Consider the following 22,986-nt stretch of genomic DNA (forward strand, 5'->3'; position numbering starts at 1 on the left):
CCCTCTCCCCCCTCCACCTTTCTTACTTTGGTCTGAAGAGGCAGAGCAAAGCAATAATTACCACTAGTATGAGTGCTAAGCCACCACTCTTTGATGTGCCAGAGAGAGTGTTGAGCCAGTGTTAATCTCTGTTAGTCTGTGTAGAGGAGCCCTGATAAGGCCTGATAGCGCACTCTGTAATGAGGGATTAGGGATTAAGACTGCGGTGGAGGGGTCAGCTCCCCTGCGGTCACGCTGCGGTTGATCCAGGCCAAGTTTTTTGTGAGCTTTTGCCACAGCTCTGCCCAGTCAGGCTGTTTCCTTGAAACAACTCGGAGAGTGTGCGACTGTGTGGTGAAAAATGTTTTATTCTATTGGCCGTTTGTATGATCTAAGGGGATGCACCTACCCACTCGCCGTAGTTTTTAGCCGTGTGTTTCCTTTCCCTTGGTCATACCACAAGTGATTGAATTGTAGGTTGAGCCCATATAGTCTGGTGCCTTAGTGTTTGTGGTCATTGAATTTATTTATGGTTGTGATTAAATGACATTGAAAATGGATGTGATTCTCACAGGGCAGTCAGTCACCTCAGTGACAGCTAGCATCCCATGCATAACAACTGAATGGTTCTTATGGTCAAAAGGAGTTGATTTGTTGCCCTTAGAAAATGATTAGTTCTAGGGGGTCCCAAGTATTGTTATATAGGTCCCTGGGGGCATACTATATAGGGTTAATTTACAGTTAATGTGAAGCTGGAAGTCAGTGTATGGACTGAGCCTGATGTTTGACTTGACTGGGGTTAGAACAATACACTATTCCGATCTTGTCATTTGAGTTTTCGAGGTGGAATTTTGGATTTTAATTTAGATGTTGTGTTAAAGTGCATGTGCGGGCATGCTGTTGATTGGTGTATTTGTGTATCTGTGTGCATTTGCATGCTTAGGCTGACTCTGGAGCAGAAGGAGCTGTGTCGGAGCCGACTGAAACTGCTCTCCTACCTGGACCGGCTGGCAACATATGAGGTAACAACTATCACCAAAACATTTTTCCACTACTTATGCCCCGGGGAAATCCTGCATATGGGATATGATATTTATCACAGCAAATAGTGAAAAACGCCCATCGAAGTTTCAGAGAGTCCAAGGAGATATTTTTAAATGTATGTTTTGTCCTACTGACAGTTCAAAGCTGAAAAATATGCAGTTTAATATCATAAAACTCTTTTTTTTGTTGTTGCCATTTTCGCGTAAAAAATTACCTTAACAATCCTTTTATCAAATGTTTTGCTTTAATTGTCAGTCGATCCAATTGTTTTAGCTCTATATCTTATACAAACCGGAACCAAGCAATTGACAAGAAAGTCTGCTAGGGTCACTTAACTGTGAAGCGAGAGCTTCACTGATATTTCAGAGGTTAATTTAACATCCTGTCTACACTGCAGCCCGTCAGCAGCAGCTTCAGTCCTCTGTCAGTCTCTACTCCGAAACCATTCAACCACAGCTACACTGTTGTTATATGTGTACAACCTAAACTCGTGCTTTATGCTTATAACCAGGTTATAAGCATAAAGCACGCGCCGTTATGTGGCCTGTGTGCTTCTTTTTCATCATTATTGAAACTCTCTCTAATAGTGTGTTGATTGGTCCAGCTTTGAGCCAGCAGGCTCAGTGAAGTCTGTCTAAACTGATGTCTCATTATGAAAACTGAGCTCAAGAGATTGAGGCTTGCCTCTGTGAGACCTCACAGGAAGGAGAATGTGATTGCTGTACTATTAACTACTATTAAATTCATATTAAGTTTCATGGTCACTAAAGGACCATATTATTATATTTTTGCTTAACATTCTTTATTGCTTAGTCATTTTCCAATTGACAGCCAAATGTCTTCTACTTTCATATGCAATCCCTCTAAAGCATGGAGGCGTTTTTTCGCATGCCTTTTATTGATACTCTCACTTAACCCCACTAATCCCTTTTTAGAATTATTAAAAGGTTGTAGAAAATATTTACGTGAGAGGCATTTGAAGTACATAAATAAAAGAATAAATAGTTTGGCAACTAGCTAGCTCAGAGACCAATTCCAGAATATATTGTGTTTCTCTTCCACAGTACACTACAGTATATAAGCATCAGAGCACCAAAGATGGACAGATGCTTTAAGTCAAACTTTGACTCTTGCAACTACTTCACACTCAGATTTATGATGTATAATGTTAGCATGCAAGCCCTTTTCATCCACAATAAATCACAGGCGAACGGGGCCATACTTTCTTCCATGCAGGAGAGTGGAGATGAGATTTTACCCTGCTAGATATTCAACTCAGACAGAGTGACGTCTCTCTCTTTATTCGGACATTGTCATGGTAACTGCAGCGCTCGTCAGATTCCTTTTGCCCCAATCCATTTTCTCTGGCTGTCTATGAATATGATATTAGGGTTTTTATCATCCCGACTTGGGCTGGCTCTGTCTGCATATGGCCCATTCAAAGGCTATCCATCAGACACACTGACTCGCACACACATCCACACAAAGACACACACACACACACAAACACACACACACACACACATATCCTGGCGTAGAGGATGCTACAGATATTTCATACACACAGACACACATAAATCTCTTTACGCCAAAGGCCAGGGCAACAAATGTTCCCTCCTGACATATGCGTGTGCACACACTTAACGCACTCTCATACCGTCTTCAGATAGTTCTTATGAAAAGGACAAGGCAGCATGTTTGCTAGAAAGTTTAATAGCATCTCTGTTGACTTTGTCTTAGTGCATTCATTCGCAGCCACAGCCTCTACACTCTTTTCCTCTCATCCTTAGCTTCACTTCCTACCCACTTCCACTGTTTTCTCCAGAAAGATAGCCCTCTGCTTCACATATTTCTTTGTACGAACCACAGTTGTATTCCATCATACTCAATTCCTCTGGCCTCTCTCCTTCTCTTGTCTTTGCAGGAGATACTTGGCGGCCCTCATGCAGCGGAGCAGAAATATGATGCTGAGTTCTTCAAGAAGTTCCGCAGTCAAAATATTGTTTTGTCAGCAAGGAACTATGCCAGGGTAAAATCGTACTCTTGCTTTCTCAAAATCACTTGCTAGTCATCTCACTTACTTGTCTTAGCTCTTGGCATCTCCATTTGGCACTAATGTGCTATACGCTCAGTTGCCAGTTTATGAGGTTTATTAGGTACATAAAACAAATGCGGCCCAATGCAACACTCCTGCGGTAACACGCACTGTACATATAATGTTACAATGTTAAGTTTTCGTGGAAACTCTTTTAAAGTGTTATTGATTCAACTATATGATCATTTTGGAGGATTTAGTTTGTGGTGCTGTCGAACTGTACTGCATTGTATCGAGAGGTGTTTCTCTTATTTAGCCTCCCCTCAATGATATACAGGGTTGGATAAAATAGTAGAAGCACCAGTCATTACGTTTATATTATAAAGAAGCAACATTTCTTCTGAAATATATCGTATTGGTATTCACTCAACACTTTGTGTCAAATAATTAGATTTAGATTTATTTGTTTGCCTACAGGAGAGTAACGTGCAGGCTCTGGATATTTTGTTCACGTACCACGGAGCAGAACTCCTCCAGCACCGGCTAGCTGTCCTTTACAACTTCCCAGAAACCACGTCTCCACACGAGTACACAATCTTGCTGCCCGAAGCCTGGTGAGACACACAAATACACACAGCCGTTAAGGTCTACATTAGTTACCTAGAACACAAAATCTTAATTTTTTGAATAAGAAGTGGAGCAATGGGTAGAAGCACATCATTGAACATGGGGATGGTGCTGAAGTCCAGTCATTGAATGCTCAAGGCAAATATGAAGTGTTGCCTTCCTGTTTTTCTGTTATAGAGCGTGCACTTTCAGTGAGATATTCCAATTCAATTATCCTTTGGCAGTAAAAAGGGCAACATGTCAAGATAATGTTATTCAGATTGGACCCTGTGTGTTTTTTACAGATGCTGACAAGAGGGTGAGGAGTTCTATTTTTGAATTCCAAATAAGCATGAACTATTTTATTCTTTTTCTGATGTACCCAATGTTGTGATTTACACCACATTATGGAAAAGAAATTCATCAACTGATTAAGATGTACTCACATTGATATTAAATATGAAAGTACTTAAGTACTTGAAATGTTTTTATATAAGAGAAAGTGCGGTCTTAACATGTCCTTTCAATTGCAATTCTAGAAATGTAACACAACTGAAAAACTAGCAGCCTAATAACAGCAGCGTAATAGTACATGTATTAGCACAGGGACACGCGCCCTTTCTGATGTCTGTCAACATTTGCACCTCTCTGGAAAGCACAAGTTGCACTTCTCACTACATTTCAAATTAAAACCACCTAAAACTGGAATCACACCTATCTCGGAGCGTGCACTCAAAGATCTTTCTCACTTCTCCTGCTTTGTTCTCACCTTCACGCTGCACCAATCTTTTTGCCGTCCTGGAGAAACACACACTTTTACAGGCTTATTTTTACTTTACACAAGTGTACACACAGAGCCACAGCTTAAGGGCTGGCATTGCCAAACACAGCAATGAAATAAAAGGAGAGAGACTTAATTGCCACTTCTAAATTTACATGCAAGCTAAGCTGAGCACCTTGAAATGATTCAATACTAGCTGCAATTATTGCAATTGTCCGCCTGCACTTCGGTTTTGTTCTAGTTTTCACCTTTTGGAGGAACACTGAAGGGGAGGGAGGTGGGCAGAGGAGATAGGAGTGTTTTGGAGAGGAAGAAGTCATTGCTCTCCCCTTTATGGTTCACCAATAGAGGTGACAGACTGGATTTACAGATTATTGCACCCAGCCATCCATTGTGCCTTTTTGTTTCCCTCTTACTCACTTTTTCTCTATTTTCCCTTGTCTTTTTTCCCTTTGTCAACTTTCAACTATTGCTACTCTTTGCTACTGTACTCTTATATGCCAGTATTTAATTTGCTCATATAGCACAAATGCATTTATATAAAGAAACAGGGGTACAAGGCCAAACTCCCCTGGAGTAACGAGCTAAAGTACACCGTACAGAAATTATTGTTCTGACGGCTTCCTTCCATCCATTCACACACCGCCACTGCTCCCTTTTATTAGCCACGTCTGAGCTTGTATGGAGGTCAGGCAGCTGTGGCTTTGCAGTGAGCATCCATCATGGCTCTACTGCTGTGGGGCAGTTTCCTATTTTCCCCAGCCTGTGAGCACCAACTGCTCCTCCCAACAGAGTTCGCTCCTACACTGCAGCAGACGGAGCCAGCTAAAAGCCATCTGTTTGGCTCTCACTCTCTATATACTAAAGTCTTGCTTCACTGGAATGGGAAAATATTATCCTGTAATATTGATCAGGTCTGCAAGGGGACCTGTAGATGCGTGGAAGAATGCAGAATGCTGGTATTTTGTTGTAAACTTTGCCCATAGCTTGAAAGGGCTGATCCAGTGCAAATAAAACTTTGCCTTGCATCTCCATTTTCCTTTCCTGCCTCTCAGGCTGGAAAGTAGATTAGGGGGAGCGGGCATGGAATAATTCATTCCTCCCATCGATATCCGAGCTCTCACACCAATATTTACTCTCTCCACCCTCCTAAGCTGCCTGTCCTTAATGAGAAAAGAGGACCAGGGAGCAGGAAAGGACAGAAAAAAGAGAACGAAAGAGGTTCACTCTCTGTGGGCATTTTAGAGGAAGAAGTGGGACCTCTCGATCTCTGTCATCTCTGTGTTAAAATTCCAATCGTAATGGATGAACTTGTGCTGGAGTGTTGGTAAAAATCTTCCTACTTTTGTGTGTTGACATAAATCACATCCGCTACTCGGACACTTCTTATGTATTTTGTGATTGGATAGAATTTATGGCCGTGTTAAAAAACTGCTGCAGCGCGTGTGCACTCGGCCTTTAACTGCACCAAAGCTATAGATGATTTGTAGCCCGCACTATCTCCTTGAGTTTTACAGCCACAGTACATATTTTTCTGTCTACAGACAAATAGATAACAAGAAGAAATGCATTAATCTTAGAATAAGAGATAAAATTGCTCGTGTTCATCCCCGCGTCTCACTATGCGTGCATGCGTTCATACACTTCTGTGAGTGTGTGTCTAAGTGTCTGAGTCTTGTCAGCACTGACACGCCAGGTTACAGAGTCATTCTTCACTCTGGTTTCTCTTCTTGTGTGTTCCCTATTTATCTTCCTCAGACCTGTCACACTCAAGGAGACCAAGAAGAAGTAAAGCGTAGAACCAACATGGCGTTTAGAAAAAATATAAGTCCTCGCTATTTACAGCCAAGGCACGACTCAGACTTTTCAAAAGTTCTTTGACTCGTTTATTGTTCTGCTTTTGTTTTTTTCCCACCTGTTCTTCCTTTATTATACTCCTCTGTTTCCATTTCCCATATGTTGCTACCTCTCACCAGCGTTTTCTTGTAGTTTATGACCATGTTTAGTTCGAGGCAGCAAATGCTTTTGCTGATTTATCAGGTGCCTTTATAGGTGGGTGGGTAGGTGTGTTGTGGTGTGCTGGCTAGTCATTGTTCTTTATTCTGATATGTTTACTTTGTTGTGATATTTGCTTTGGGGCTTGTTTGTCCCTAAAACTGTCCCTTCCTCTTCTAATTTTACACCTCTCTCCTCCTCTTTTCTGCTATGTCTTGTTCTGCCTTTTTGTCTCTCTCTACTTTCGCTCTCTCAGTCTTGATGACCGAGATGAGTTGGTGTTGATTCCATGGGATGAGCAGAGACACAGAGAGATGGACTGGTGCGAGGCAGACGAGTGCAGGTAGGCTTCACCTTTGACACAAACACACTGACGTTATCACATGATACACTGTGATAATAAACCACTGAGTTATGCTGTATCATAGTGAAATCTCACCGTACCCATCATAACAAAGCCTCTCGCAGCGTAGAACTGTTAAAATTCATGCTCCATACAGGCCAGATGCTTCTGCTGGCATCATTATGTGAAACAAAACATGACATCCTATTATCGAAATGTTAAACAGAACCATAACAAACTAATACTGAAGCTTGTTGCACTGCCAATTTATGGCATTTGCTTGCTTCTGTAGAGAGGCCAGCTTAATTTACAATTTTATTTAGCAAGCTCTTTTATTGCTCTTTGGTATAGACTCATAATATCAGTTGGCCATTGTGGTACGCTTGGCCAGGGATTGCAGGCATACTGTGATTTTGTGATGCCAGTAATATTTGGGACTGTGTTTACAACGTTTTGTCACCCACGCCTCCTTTTTTGTGCCATGTTATATTTTTTTTTTCTCTTATCCCTTCTTACTCTAACCCTATATTCTCCTTCTAAAAGGATGAGGGTGGTGATATTTTACATTTTTGTAAGACCAGAATCGTTAGTCTGCATTAATCTGGCTCTCGATACTTTCCTGTTTGTAGCGCTCAAATGTGAGAGAGACTCAAAATAAACTACAGTGCCTACATTCATCCATCCATTATCTACACCGCTTATCTTTAAGGGTCGCGAGGGGGCTGGAGCCAATCCCAGCTGTCATTGGGCGAGAGGCAGGGTACACCCTGGACTGGTCGCCAGTCAATCACAGGGCTGACACATAGAGACAGACAATCATTCACGCTCACACTTACACCTTCGTGGAATTTCGAGTGACCAATTAACCTAACCTGCATGTCTTTGGAGGAAGCCAGAGTACCCGGAGAATGCCCACGCAAGCACGGGGAGAACATGCAAACTCATGACAAAACACATCACCCAGTACACTGCTATGGATCATTGATCTATTTTTAAGAGGCACAGAGGAATTGGCAATATCAATCTTTGGCTACACATACAGGATAATGCTGGTAGGATAATGTCATTGTTGTTTTTGATCTTTTTTGGTTGCTTATAAGAAAGTGTATTTAATATCACCAGATCCGTCCTTTAATTTGTGTTTTTCTGCATTATCTACTGTTGCTACCCGTGCTACTTCTCTAAAAAGTAAATAAACACTGTAGATAATACACACTCTACTCCCCGTCCTTGCCTCCCTCAGAGCAATGCTGGCCCAGAACTTGTTTGACGATGACAGTTTCCTGTACGAGGAGGCTCCAGAGCTGCTGAGGTTCCGCACAGCCACACCCTCCATCGAGCTGCTGACTGACTGGTACCAAAGCAGAGCTAAGGATATAGACTCCTGCTCCAGACAGGTACGAACAGCGACCACTGATGTCGTTGCAGGTTCCCGTTTGCGGGGGAAAAAAAAACCCAAACTGGCGAGACTGAATCAAAGCATCAGACAGCTGATTGGTAACAAAGATGCTTTACTTAACTCAGGGTTTTGGCTTTCAGCAGACTCCACTTTCATAGAATTATGGAAATGTCTGTCATTTTCACCTTGCAATCAATTTCTTCATCCTTTGTTAGTGATTAAAATCAGCTCCATCTGGGAGAAACTTCTCTGGGAAACATTTAGGGGAAACATTTTTCCCACCCTGCAAAGTTTTCTTTTCAGGATCCGTCTTCTTTATTAGAAGTTACAGCAGGACAGCAGCAGAAATGAATTAATAGACATCTGGCAATTTGGAAGATAATTGCCATTTCACACTTCTTTTCCATGATTGGGGCAGAAAAATGTGACGAGCTGGGATTCAGACTGCAGAAGAGATGTTGCCAACCTCCATCAGTAAAGGTCACTTTGATCCTATCTGTGACAGTCATTATCATATTTGCCATATGGACTTCTAATGAAGAGCAACCAAAGCTTCTGTCAGACGCGTTCTGTTGCAGTAACTGAAAAATAGGACTTGATAGGACTTGTTTAGTGGAGTAATGGGATGTAACCGCTGGAGCTGCCCACTCTCTCCGCCCACTCTATCCACACAGCAGCTCTATCCCCTCTTTACCTCTGTCACAGTGATGGATCAAGGTTGTCACAGAGCTCTCTCTGTCTTTGTGAAAGGACTAACTAGGGTGCAGTCATATCTTTCCCCTTCATTTCTCCATTTTATCCCTTTAAGTGGGTATAAGGAGGATGGAGGAGAAGAGATTTGGGGGTCCATTGCTCATTTTTGAAGACAACTGGGGAATCTTGGCTTTCATCATCCTCTTAAAAGTGAAAGAAAGAAAGACTGAGAGACTTCAGTCTGTGTATAAAAGGAACTCTTTGTTAATCTCTAGGAATCCCACCAGCTCTCTCTTTCATTCTCTCCCTTGTTCCTTTTTAATTTGACCTCATCTTCTTTTGCTCTCTGACATGTTACTCCAGGAGCCTCTCGGGGCCATCCCTAACTCTCATGTCTCTGGCTTTTTCACACGCCTGTTCTCATTTACGCTCACGTACACGCGGCAGAGAGAGAGAGAGAGAAAGAAATAACTCTGCCTTTTGCTGAGCCTTTTTCCCTCCTTCCTGCCCTTTTTTCATTTGTTTCCTCTCATTTGCACCCTCCTCCCATCCCTCATCTGGTCGTGTTTATGCTTGGGAGAGCGTTTTAATGGAGGAAAATGGGGTTTGATTAAAAGGAGCCACATCAGAGGAAGCTGGAGTGTTTTAAACCAGTCACAGAGCCGTAGGAAGCGAGGCGCTGAATGGGAAGATTGACAAGATGACTCACAGAGGGAGACGGGTTTGAAAAAGCAGAGAATGGAAGCGCAACCAAAAGAAAGAAAAAATGAGATAAATGCTGGCCCAATGCAACATCCCTATTTAGGTTCGAGCGTATTAGAAACACAAAAAGAGGGGAGGACAGGAATAACAGATGTTGACGAAAAAAGGGGAAATCAATCTCATGGAAAGAGCTGTCTGTGGGAAAGAAAATGACACGTTATAAGAGGGTGAAAGGGCGGAAATAAATGATATTAAAAACAAATGTTTTTTAAAACCCTGTTGGCAACAAAATGCCACAAAATTAGAGGGTTGCTTTGGAAAGCAGACAGAATGGGGCGACAGGCATACAGAGGAGGCAAAGGGCCAGACTTGTAGTTCAAGTGGAGGCCAGTCATGGTGTCTTTTTCACAGAGTTCTTGTTAGAGGTGGGAATAGAGAAAGGGATAAAACTGAGCAGGGTTGAAAGGAAAAAAGTGGAAACAATGTTGGAGAGAAAGGTCTGAGATGGGACAGGGAGGAGAGACAAAGGAAGATCAAATTGAGTTGAAAAATAAAAGTCTGAGCCAGAGAAATCTGCTGGGGTGGTGAGGGGGAGATGGCAGAGTGAGAGAGAGCGACAGAGGATACAAGTTGTGTTACAGAGCAGAGAAATAATGAGGGGAGGGCATGGAGATGAGGTCGTAATTAAAAAGTGTGAGATTTTAACATCTGCATTGTCTGTGATTAGCTGGGGAATCTATCTCCAGAGAGCAGGGAATGAGAGAAGGAGGGAAGGGTGGGGTGAACAGGGAGGATCTTTACTCACAGTTAGATCAATAGACTTCTCTCTTGTTGTATCTAATTGCCCAGGCTCTGACTCAAGGTGATTTGAGGTTTTTTTCTCTTGTTCGGTGTGTGTTTGTGTGTGTAGACTTTATGCACGAAGGTGTACAATTTATTCAGCAAGAAATGTGTTTAGATAAGCTGAAGATGACAAGGTTGCAGACCCTGAGTGTGCGTGCATGTGCAAGATGCTGCGCTAACCGCTGTGCCAAAGGGCTCTCCTTTTCTAAAAGGTGGAGAGAAAGCAATCATCACTACAGGACCCAGCGGCATCTGCTATTGATTGGCTAGCATCCACAGGTGGCTGAGCATCGATTGGCTAGGCGTGCCGCCAGCGTATAGGTGGTCGGATATTGATTGGTTGCTCTTCTGGATGGAATTTTATTGATCAAAGTAGCAGGAAGCCCAAATCCTCCCTGTTTTATTGTCCAAAGACTAATGATTGGATATTATTTATGACTGACAGGTACTATTTGGTTTCGGATTAGTTGGGATATCGTTGTTTTGTTCATGTCCTAGTTCAGTGACCTCAGCAACAGTTTTGTATGGCCTGCTTTAAACCTCTTTATTCACTTGAGCAAGTTATTTTAGCTGGGTTAACTGTATTGTAACATGGTGGAAAGATACAAGTGCATGTATATAGTGATACTGTGCAATGCAGCACTACAAAGCAGAGCCTCAAGGATAACCACAAATGTCACATAGCAGAGATTAAGCATTAGTCTCACAGTAGTGCTTTCATGCTGCTTTGGATCCAAGTGTACAATACCCACCTTATTTCTGCAGGAACATTCTGAGGATAGCTGTTGACTTTAATATTTGTTTGCTTTACCCTAAAAGGTCATGTGCCACCTTTTTTCTGGTCAGGGTCATTAAAGAGCTACAGTTTTTGTGCGTGTTTTAACAAAGAGCGTTTTCACTACAGCCAACTTTAAGGAAGAAGAAACTAATTTGTAGTCAGTCAGGGCTATTTTTATACACTCTAGCAGTGTGGATCTAGGGATGGCAGTATCAGTCACAGATTGGTCCGCCACTTTGGTCCAGATTAAAAAATGTCGACAGCTATTGGATGGATTGCCACAAAGCTTTTACAGACATTAAAGGACCTGAGAGGGTGAATTGTACTGACATTGATGATCTGACTTACCTCTAGTGCCACCTTAAAGTTGACATGTTTTGATTTTAAGTGGAATGAACTCGCCATGTAATTGAGGGTCAATGTTACGGTGCGCGCAGGATGAATCCTAATGACTACGGTAACGCCTTGACCTTAAATCTACCAGCAGGTCAAAGTTTTCACATATTCAGTGCAATATCTCTACATCCGCTATAACTTTGTTTACAGACGTTCATGTTCCCCAGAGGCTGAAGCCCTCTGACCTGATCCCCTGACTTTTCCTCTGGCACCACTAGCAGGTTGTGCTTCAGTGTGAAATGTTTTGACAACTGTTGGATAGGTTTTCATGCATTTCCATGTGCACATTCATGATCTAGTGCCATCTTCATGTTACAATTTTGCAGGTTTACCCAATTCCTTGCTTTATTGTCGTATAACAGTTGGGCTTCATCACGTATTACATTCTATTCTTCTAAAGAAGAATTTGTCTAATGGTGTAGACGCTTCAGATTGACTGTTTAGACTATGCGTTTCTTTATGTCGCTTTTTCTTCTCCTCTCTTATTGGCTTCCCTTTGTGTCCATCAGGTGGACTGCGCTCTCTCACTGGTGCGTCTGGGGAAGGAGCGCGAGATCCCAGGGCTTGAGCTCTTGTGCGATGACATGGTCACCATGGAAACACTCGTATATGAGACATCATGTGAACTGAGTCTGACATTTAAAGATTTTCTGCAGCTAAGTGACATCGAGAAGCTCCGCCTTCTCATGAAAAATGTAAGTGACATGATTTGCATATCTCGCATTTCACGTTTTAACTGGAAAGCTTTTTCCATAATGTTTCAGACACAGTTATTGGTTTGAAAATGTATGTGTCATAAATTTAAGGAAGGAATTCTGATTAAATTGTTTTTAAGGTGTTGTTTTCGCTAGGCATGTGTTGATGTAGCATTAGCTTGGGTAAATGTTGTAAGTATGAGAGATAATCTTGCCACTGAAGTAAAATGAAGCTCTCCCGCTCTACAAAATCAAAACATTATAGTCATGGAGATTTGACATTGTCATTATTATAGCTATATATTTATTTAAAATGAGTCTCTGTTGTTGCTAATCCCACTTTACACTATATTTCCAAGCATTCTGATTTGTCTAGTTCACAGTATGTGGTGTGTTAATTGTCAATAAGAAAGCATTTCCCTACAATTACATTTCATTTTCACGTTCCATTGTGTGGTTACATTAGCCCTTGTCTGTTGCTGCAAAGAACATAATGCATGCTAATTACAACTTGAATAGGCAAGAAAGCAAACCGAAGAATTGCACAGTTTAGAAAAATATTTAATAGCAATGTCACAGTAAATCAAAGGCTTTTAATTCCTGAAATCCCTGACATTTGACAAAAAATCGTTCCATCCAATGACACCGAGGCCGATATGAAAGCTAGTCTGTAGCAGGTACTACAGTTACAAGTCCCCTTGGAGTACATAATATGAGCTGTCCTCTAAATTGTAGCTAATAACTGCCAGCTTCAGCCTGTGAGGACCACTGCCAGTAGGATCTGCCATACAGGCAGGCAGCCAGCAAATGTTGTTGACTGCACTAACACATGCTGTTTGACTGGTACTCCCTTTGGGTGCTATGTGAGTGTGTGTGTCTGTGAATGTTTACCAAACTTGCCTAGATTAAATCTCCCTCTTTGCTTGCGTCTGATGTCTTTCTTTATCAGAGACCCAGTGCAGCAAAGTAAAATGTTTGCGTGTGGGTGTGCAAGCTTCCGTTTAGCATCAGAATATTTTTATTTTGAATTTAATTTTTTCCTCTGGATGCACTGCTATCGGTTTTTCCTGAGTCAGAGCTGTCACAAGGGGGGGGCGAGGCCCTGCACGAACTTGACATTCATCCGCGCAAATCACAGTACAACCCACATACTGTAGTTATTATAGTTCAAGTTCAGGTTTAATTGATTTCATGCAAATTCAGCTTAAACTACTTTGCGTTCTTCTAAAAACATTAAAACAAATGAGAGAATGAATCTATATTTATGAATAGGAAATGCTCCAACACATTTGATTTTAATTACTTTTTGCAAACATGTACTCTGTGCACACTTTCTTTTTTGGGCTCTTACCACCTCATAACATTACATTCTGTGTTCCTGGCCACATGACAGAAGTCTCTGCCCGTTTTGTTTGTACATTTGAGTTGTCACTAGAGGTTTTCCACTCATTTGGAGTTTATTTCCTCTGTGGCAGCAACACATCACGTGAACTAGCGTATAAGTTCTGAGCTAACTCAACACTTGATACAAGGCTTGCTAATTTTAGCTGACACATAATGGAATGAAAAGTAGAAATGTACCAGCTTAGCAGCAGGAAGGGTACTTAGAACCCACAATGCAACAGTTTTTTAAAGTAAAAAATAATGTCTCACCCATGTTCTCAGAAAACTGGCATGCTTTATTGGTTCTGTTTAGCATTTTAACGAAAGGTTTCTCAATGGATTCCTGATTAATCCACTGGTTATCTTTTTCTATAAATCAAAGATAATCAATCAATAAATCAATCAGTCGTTTAATCTAAAATATAAGAAGTGATTCTTGCTATGATTAGGAAACCTCTGGTGTATACTTTTTAAAAAGTAATTTACATAAAAAGTTTGTCATCTGTTTGGGCCAGTACAGTACTTGAGTAGTACAAAAATGAATGTTGCACAAAGAGTCTAGTAAAAAAGCTGTAGCAATATAATTTTTACTACACATACAGGCAATAACTGTTGAAAAATAACTGTTTAGTTTGTGCTCAGAAATGATCAGTATTTGCCAGTACTTTGGAACATGAATTGGACATGAGGTGTCCAGGATAAAAACAGTTATGCTGTAGGTGGAAGTTTGGACCATGGGACAACTAAGAGACCATGGTCGCAGGTTGTAAGTGACCTATGTGTGTGGCAGGCACCTGATCATATCACTTTTATTATGCTTGCATTTACTGTGTCTTTAAAGTAAATGTCTTTCTATGACCAGTCCACCTTCGAGAGCTATGTGAAAGACACCTTCCAGTGGATGGTGCCGTTCCTGCACAGATGTGAGGGACAACAAGAGGGTGCTGCTAAATGTCTGCTCAGAGCGTACCTGGTCAGCCTGGGCCAGCGAGACCTCGCCCTGCCCCTCATGATCTTCCAGCACTCCAAACCTGATGTAAGTATCCAAGCACACACACACAAACACAAGTGTAAGGGGCGTCACACTTGGGAAACCACAACACACACACTGCTTCTACTGGCTGTTTGTGTCATGTCAGGGCCAGTGTCCTATCCCAGCGCTGTAAATGTTATATTTATGACCCCATAAGGGCACAGCCAAGGACAAGTCTCCTGGCTATTAGAAAACATGCACCACTCGAACAACACTCGAAGGGGAAAAAATACAGTATACCTCAGTGCCTCTCCTCTCCTCTCCTCTCCTCTCTCCTCTCTCCTCTCTCCTCTCTCCTCTCTCCTCTCTTCTAGTGCCAGCAGAGGATCATTGGGGACCCAGACCAGCTGATGTCGGTCGCTTTGGAGTGCATCTACAGCTGTGAGAGAGATGACCAGCTCAGCCTCTGTTATGACATACTGGAGTGTCTGCCACAGAGGGGCTACGGGTCAGAGACACACACACACTCATGGAGCCATGCATGTTTTACATGAGATTCATTTAGATTATGTAAACCATGATATGAGGATGGTGAATCAGTCCACCATTGCTTCATCCATTAGAATACATTGGTCACACTCACGCAAAGTAAACATAAATTTTCCCCGATTGCAGTTTGTTGCTCATGCTGCTTTATGTTCAAGTGTTCATTTTTCTGACAAATTTGATTTTAATTGGTTATTTAATGCTACAAAAAGGGGGTATGATGTCATGATTGACAGCTAATCCCCGCCCTGCAATTGAGTAGGACATGCGCAGACAAATGATGCCGCCAGTGCAAGATAGCATCACCCTTATCTGAAATATTTTGGCTTCATTTTTGTACAGTGGGCAGAGGTGGAGACATGTCGTCTATCTTTATATGCAGCACATAGCCACCTCTTTCCATTCCCTACACCTTTCCACCTCTCCCCTAGAACCTATCAATAAACCTAACTACCACCTCTGTTTTTTTCTCCCTCCCTTTGCACATTTCCTGTCCTCTTCCTCCTCTCTCCCTTTCATGCTTAACTCTGACTCTAAGGAACCATCTGTTAGCCAAGCTACAGTCTATACAATATTTCCTTCCCTCTATTATTGCTGTCGCTGCCTCTCCTTCCCCCACCTCTTTTGTAACACATTTTATTTCATATAGCAAGAGGACCTGTCCTTTAAGTCTCCCATGAGGCCGTGTGGGTATGAAGTGCATTTGAAGGAGAGTGAATGAGTGATAATAAAAGACTGAGAAAAACGCGAGAGTACAAAAGAGAAAATTGTTGATAAAATGGACCTGTAGAGTGTAGAGTAGTTAAAATGAATTAAAATTACTTATTCTTAGATGGAATTACCCTTTCAGTGTGCACCTTAATTGGAAAATTGAATCACCACTACAATGAATGCTGCTTTTTTTTCGTGTCATTTGACTGCAATGAAGTACCATGCTTTTCAACAATGGCATCTTTTGCCTTTTTCAGCTGGCTCACATAGCTAGCTTTGGCTGTGCCGTGATCGTATGCACTTATCCCCTGCTGAACACTCGCAGCAGGGGGCAGCTGCTCTGAAACAAGATATTATGGTACTGTTTGGGAGCAGAGCCATGCTCAACCCGTGTATGGTTGTACTAAACTGAACAACTCTAATGCCGGGAGCCAAAGGTGCTGTTTTTAAGTCTTACTATCCACCTTAAAGCTAATCAGCTTTTCCTAAATCACAAAAAAAGCATTTTGCCACTTACAGCTGGCGTCTTCTTTTGAGTTTCATAAGATATGTTGGCTGTAACAGTCAGCAACAGGCTTCTTATGAACTACTGGTTAATTTGGTGCTAGCCAGCTTGCTAATGTTGAAGAACAGCTAAGTAATTTTAATGTCATTAATCACCTCATCAGCTGTGAGCAATTAATTGGACACCATTAGTCTTGCTATCTGTAGAGTAAGAGGATGCCAGTAGGGATGTAACAAATATTTCTATGTTTAGTACTGCTATTATTATTGTGTTTAGTTGGCTGCCTATTGAGTGTTTATTTGCTCAGGTTTAGAGATGTCCGTCTCATAGATTATTGCTGCCACACCAGTCCAACATAGGCAAATGGAATTTCTATTTGGGACACTGACAGCATTAAAAAAAAGTCTCAACAGCATCATGTCTTTGCAGAAACAATGTCCCGGTAACTCTAAATAGTACACAGATCTGGCTGTCACCAGTTTTCAGCAGCACTACCAAAGAAATGGTCCCTATAAAAACTGGAGTCTCTGACTTTGCTGCTGGTGGAAAAGTGCGCTGGGAGAAACCAAACCCTGGTTTCATGAAGTGGCACATGGTAGACTCTTCAGGCATCTGAGTCAGGCGAAACCAATAGCAATCCTGTTCTGCTTCTCCTTCAGTGTCTGTCTTTCATGGCTGAACTGATCAAAGCATGCTTGTCATTTAATGTGATTGAATACCACAGTTTAGCCATTGAGCTTGTTAAGTACTCTTAACAGGGTCTTAGTGTTTAAATATTTGCGTGTATATGATACTCGTACATGTTTTTCCTCTAAATTAGTACAGTCCTGCATTTCATACTAAGCATTTCACTTTGACAGACGGACCTCCTTGCTGCAGTGTTTGGATTAGCAATGCTGCAGGGCTCTACTGTGTTCACATTTCTCCCAGGAGTGATTTCTCTGACTTTCTCAGCTCCAAGATTGCCATCCCAGTGTAGAATATTACTGATTTGCAAGCTAGGAGAGAAACCACGAGTTAGTAGTTTCAACCCAATTTTCAGATTTCAGATTTAGTGAGACAGCTCAATTAGGTCCAAATCTGCTCAAAAGAATGTAATGTGCATTTACCTTTTAGAGAGTGGAAGATGCGGAAATGAGCAGGGGATTAGATGGTGAGAGGGGGGGGAAATAGAACGAGTGAGAAAGGATATTAAAAGAGGAGGAGCAGGAGGTGGAGCAACAGAGACAGTCAGAGCAGAAGAGACAGATGCAGAGAAATGGACTGTCAGGTCAAGAGTTTGTGTGTGTGTGTGTGTGTGTGTGTGTGTAAAAACAGAGACGTGTGTTCAATAAAACAGACAAACACACACCACTCACTCGCTGATGTACACTCACATGCATTGGTGCAGACACTTAGAAGGTTGTTTCATCAGGGTCAGTACTCTAGCGGGGAACTGGCCAGCCTGACCCAGAATGCTTTGCCTCAAGGCAAGGCATCATGGGGTTTTATTTTTAGTGGGGAATCAGTACAACCTCACAGTGGTAGGCCTCTCTCTCTCACACACACACTTACTCTACACTGTATGCACCACACTAGCATAAATACACACACAGGCATGCACTTGCACACTGTGCAGACACTTTAATATGCAAAAGACATTTCTACTTAATGCTCTACTTTTTTACTCCAAAAACTGTTTTGACGACATAAACATAAAATAACCAGAGCTTTTGTTTGTGTATATGTGTTTCATCATCCTACAGACCAGACACGGACATCACCGCATCCCTCCATGATCAGGTGGACAAACTTGAGAAGCATCTCAGGTATGTCATCAAACTTGCACCATCTTTCTCCCTCAACCCCTCCTGTCCACCCGGCTCAGCCAGGAGTACAGATTATAGCTAGTTCCAGGCTCTCCGATATGATGATTTGCTGTGCTTCCCTTTCCTTTCCTTTCAGTTTTAATTGAATATTTTTGGGGATTTGGACTGTTGGTTGAATTGACTCCGGCCCCTCATCCATACATCTCTGCTGTACTCGGTAGCAGGGCATTTAAAGTGCTGAAGAGAGCAGCCTATCAGTTGGGTGATTAGTGCTGCATTGCCTGGGAAATGTTCACTTTGTAGCAATGCTTATTACTTCCCTCCCCCATTATGGGCCTGATGGAAAACACCAAGAAGGAGAGGAGACATGGATGTGCAGTCAACACACACACCCGATATCAAAGGACCGCTGTTTGTCCCATGGTATTCAAACAGCCGTAGGCATTTTCTCTGTTACAGGTTAAAATCACCTATGTGTCGCTCTCCCTCTCTCTCTCTCCTCCACCCCTTCCCTCAGGGTGAACTTCCGAACACAGTGAAGTGATGAGGAGGAAGGAAGGAGGATAAGGATGAAGGCAGGGGGAGGGCGGGAGCCTGAAGGGAATGTGAATGTAGATGATGAGGAGGAGGAGGAGGAGGAGGAAGAAGCAGCAGCAATGGGAAAGCCTGTGTTAGAGCTTAGTGTTGGCCTTTACATACAAATATCCACACATATTTACACGCAGGCGCACACAACCATGCACAAACACACCCCAGGGAGCCTAGAAAGTCTGTTCATGTACATTTTGTGCTGAAACATTGTGACTCACACACACACACACACACACACACACACACACACAGACTCACACAGACTCACACAAGCTCACACAAACTAACACACTCTTACCCAGATGAATCAGGCAGTAAATGCGAAGTGTCTGCTCTCTGAGCGCCTCCAGAATAAAAGCTGTTTTCAGCTGCTGCCACTACCACTTGCTGGCACATTCATATGTGCACAGGGAACATGCAGGCCCTCCCACACACACATTCACACTCGAGCAAATACACACACCGTTGTAAAAATCAAGACTTGTTGTCTGTCTCTGTCTTTTGCTTACATTCACACACATACAACCACACACATACACACCTGTTTACTATGGTAATGAGCTGCAGCAGAGAGTGAACATCTGTAGCAGCGCGACCCTGTTGAGACTCGGGGTGCCGTGCTAATCCCACACTGACACAGACACGCACTCACACTCTTCCTCAGTCATATAAGACTACCGGTATTCACATGCTCCCAGACACACACAAACGCACTGTTACAAAGAGGTGGTGTCTTGTTGGCGTGCAGTTTATCATGTTGCTCTTCAGTCTACACTTTCTCCATCTGCACTGTGGCTTGCAAATTACTTTCTGCTGCCAAAATAATGAACAGCTAAGAGCGCACACATCTTCTACCTTTCTCATCTGTGCTCTCCGTTGGATTACTCAGGTTTTAGTTTACCCCTGGTTCTTCGACTTTTTGGCATTTCCTACTGTGACACTCACTGCTGCCAATCATCCCGTCCTCTGCTTTTACTGAAAGAACACCTTGATTAGTGTGACTCAAAACTGTATTTGTCTTTTTTACTGTGCGGTTTTCCTGGTCACCTACTGTACGACACTGACAGTGATTATATATCTGTGCTTATACTTACTAGTGTGGTGGAGGTTCTGGAGAAACACGGCTTACAGAAGCCCATTTCATATGTGAAGAACAGCCAGAGCAGTGAAGAAGAAGCCCACCAATTAATGGTGAAGCTGTGCCGCCACACTGGCCGCAAGTATGGACTTAGACACACACACACGCACACACATGCATGAATGCAGACACTTACATTCATAAATGTCTGGCAAGATTCCATGAACATACTGAACATTTGTATGTGTGTGTTTTTTTTTTTTTGTGTCCAGAAACCCCCCAGTCAGTGAGACGGTGTGGAGAGGTCTACTGAAGGATCTGCTTGACATGCAGCAGAATGTTTACACCTGTCTAAAACCGGAGATATGTCATCAGGTAACAGGCAAAATGGCAGAAGATGATTACAGGGAACAGTCAGGTTTTTACTAAAATAAGTTGATTAAAAAAAAAAATGAACCCAGCAATTTAAGACAAGCAGAGTGAACACTTTTGTCTGTAATTTTGTGCTGTGTGTTTCTACCTCCTGAACCTCTTAATTCAGAATTCTATAATACAACTTTCCAAACAATGTTAAAACTTTAACTCAGTTAAATGCCATCTCTTCCCTGCACATTACCCCCTCTCCTCCCTGACTGCTGCAGGTCTTTGTTGAGTCCCTGCTGTGTTCTAGCCGTGTGGAGAACGTACGCCTGGCAGGGCAGCTCATGCACTGCTCCAAGGTATATTACATTTGACTGCGGTACTCTAGCTGCTACACACTGCCCATTTGGGACTCCAAATGTTAAACCACCCATAATGAATTCCAATCTTGCAGTCACATTGATTTCTACATTTTGTATTAATGTTTCTAGGACAACCAGGATGTTCCTATCAGCTTATCTTTCCGGAGTAAAGGCTACGCTATGAAGGTGGCCTATGACAACAGTGTGGAATTAGTGTTGGCTGCTGCCAGAGAGTACTTCAACTCATCCACAACGCTGACAGACCCCTGCATGGGCCTGGCCAGGTGAGGAGGAAAAGTATTTTTCTTAATAGGCCAGGACCAGCCGTTATGTTTTAGATTGTCTGTCTGCCTGTCCATCCGTATGTATGCGATATTTCACAAACACCTTGAAGGAATTTCTTCAAATTTGGCACAACATTTCACTGAAGGATGATATGATTAGATTTTTTTAGAGGTCAAAGGTCACTGTGGCATCACAAAACACGTTTTTGACTATAACTCAAGAATTCATATGCTAATTATGTCATTATATCCAAAATGCCAAAGGTCGGCTTCACTGTGACATCATAATGTTCTGGAAAAACATTTGTCAGGCTGTTCAGTAAACGCCATCACTCAGAAGCAGGAAGAGAGATAGTGACCATATTTCACATTTGGTGGGATGCTGACTTGGTGATGCTAATCTCGGGTCTAAACAAACATGGATGTGAAATGTGACTTAACTGGTTGGTGGAAGCAAACAACCGCAAAGCAGTAATTTTTCAATGGTCATTTTGCGATTTACATTTTAATGGGCTAACTCCAATATAGAACCTCACTTTATATTTAAATCGATATAGGTCAGAGTAAAAATAAACGTTAGACATATAATATTGAGGGAAAGGTATGAGTTGGATGTTATTCTAACCACAAAATTGCCAGGCAGAAGTGTTTGTGTGCTGTCTGAGATGTTGACCTTGCTTGTTGTTGATGTATGATATCCGCCATTTATTTCTGTGTGGGTGGATGTGTGTTTTTTGCTTGCAAGAAATACTGATGGTTGGTTTTATTTGATCCCCTACAGTCACGTGAAGTTTATACCAAGTATAAGTATTTGTTTTGGAGTGTATTTGGGTCTGTTGCTGGTTTCAGATCTCCAAGGGGCCCTGGTGGGTGTCTAACCTTACCGTCTGTTCCTAGTGGGGAAGTGGGACAGTAATTGGGTCGTCATTCATTTATAGTAACTAATACAGAGGCCCCCCTCCACACACTTGGACAACATCATCCATTGTAGCACTCCCACTGTGTGAGCGTGTGCATCTGTGTGTTTGCTGCATGTGAATTTGAGATATGAGACAGAAAGTAGTGTCTGAACAAGTGCCTGTCGCTCTGAAATTAATAGTCCGTACAGACTGGCTGGCTGTGTCCTTAAGATTAAAATAACTGCTCCACAGACACACATTTTATCCTGTGTACTACATACCAAAGACACACACACACACCTGCCTGTGTCCTGAACGGTCGTGGTCAGTGGCACCAGGCAAGAGTTTACACAAGGACAAAAAGACTCCTCTTAAAATAACATGGGAATCCCCTTCAACTACTGAAGTAATCCCACAGCGTCACTCAGGACAGACAGAGGAGACACACTCACACGGAGACTGAGAGATACTCACAGACACGCAACGGAGAGGTGCAAACACACCATCAGCAGGTCCTTAAAAGTCTGAGAAAAGTGAAGTTCATACATCTTAAAGCTGCACTAATCTATGAACAATGTGTAGTTTAATAATCAACTATTGTCTTGGCTTAATGTCGTCTTTACATCAGAGTTGTCAAGGATCTCCTCTGTTTTAACTTGTTCTGTGAGGTCTCTGTCAGTCTCTCCTGACACATTGTTGTCCTTAGCGCGTTTCAAATACACCAAATTACTGAGAACAATCTGTCACATGTTGCAGCGCCACCTCGTGATAAGAAAGCCAACGGGAAAAGTTTCTGATAGTTAAATAATGTCCAGAGAGAAGTTCCCTTATGATGCTTTCAGTGGGTAAGCTTTGAATTTTTATTGTCACTGTTGTCATCTTAGTCAGTGCACCTCCGTAGTCACATTTTAACTCTACATCCTCACGCCACTGACAGCATTGAAAACCTTGTTGAAGCCTCACTCAGATGTGTATCCAAAACAAGAAAGTATAACTGACTTTCCCATTTCTGTTTGATGCCTTGTGCTGCTTTGCTTGTTTGGTACTCTGTCTGACCAACAGTGCTGGTGACAAATGTGCAGTCAAGAGCTGCTGGCTGTGTGACAGGCCACTTGTGTAGTCTCTCATCATTGTCATCTATACAAATTGACTTGCAGAATGTTTGGATTTCAATCCAGACATCCTTACACCTTTGAC

At 42.3% G+C, this 22,986-nt stretch overlaps 1 protein-coding gene across 1 annotated transcript in view; it reads left to right on the forward strand.

Annotated features, from left to right (window-relative positions):
• The window catches only part of nbas (NBAS subunit of NRZ tethering complex), a 150,286-nt gene that overhangs the window by 34,132 nt on the left and 93,168 nt on the right, over window positions 1-22,986 (forward strand). Inside the window, exons 19-31 of the mRNA XM_070849214.1 lie at window positions 923-1,001; window positions 2,948-3,052; window positions 3,536-3,672; window positions 6,697-6,783; window positions 8,027-8,180; window positions 12,104-12,289; window positions 14,535-14,708; window positions 15,020-15,153; window positions 18,153-18,215; window positions 19,904-20,026; window positions 20,157-20,259; window positions 20,526-20,603; window positions 20,736-20,890. Of these exons, the coding sequence (XP_070705315.1) occupies window positions 923-1,001; window positions 2,948-3,052; window positions 3,536-3,672; window positions 6,697-6,783; window positions 8,027-8,180; window positions 12,104-12,289; window positions 14,535-14,708; window positions 15,020-15,153; window positions 18,153-18,215; window positions 19,904-20,026; window positions 20,157-20,259; window positions 20,526-20,603; window positions 20,736-20,890 (1,578 nt within the window). The remainder of the gene's footprint in view (window positions 1-922; window positions 1,002-2,947; window positions 3,053-3,535; window positions 3,673-6,696; window positions 6,784-8,026; window positions 8,181-12,103; window positions 12,290-14,534; window positions 14,709-15,019; window positions 15,154-18,152; window positions 18,216-19,903; window positions 20,027-20,156; window positions 20,260-20,525; window positions 20,604-20,735; window positions 20,891-22,986) is intronic.

This window comes from Pempheris klunzingeri, chromosome 18, assembly GCF_042242105.1.
Source record: "Pempheris klunzingeri isolate RE-2024b chromosome 18, fPemKlu1.hap1, whole genome shotgun sequence".
NCBI classification, from domain to species: domain Eukaryota; kingdom Metazoa; phylum Chordata; class Actinopteri; order Acropomatiformes; family Pempheridae; genus Pempheris; species Pempheris klunzingeri.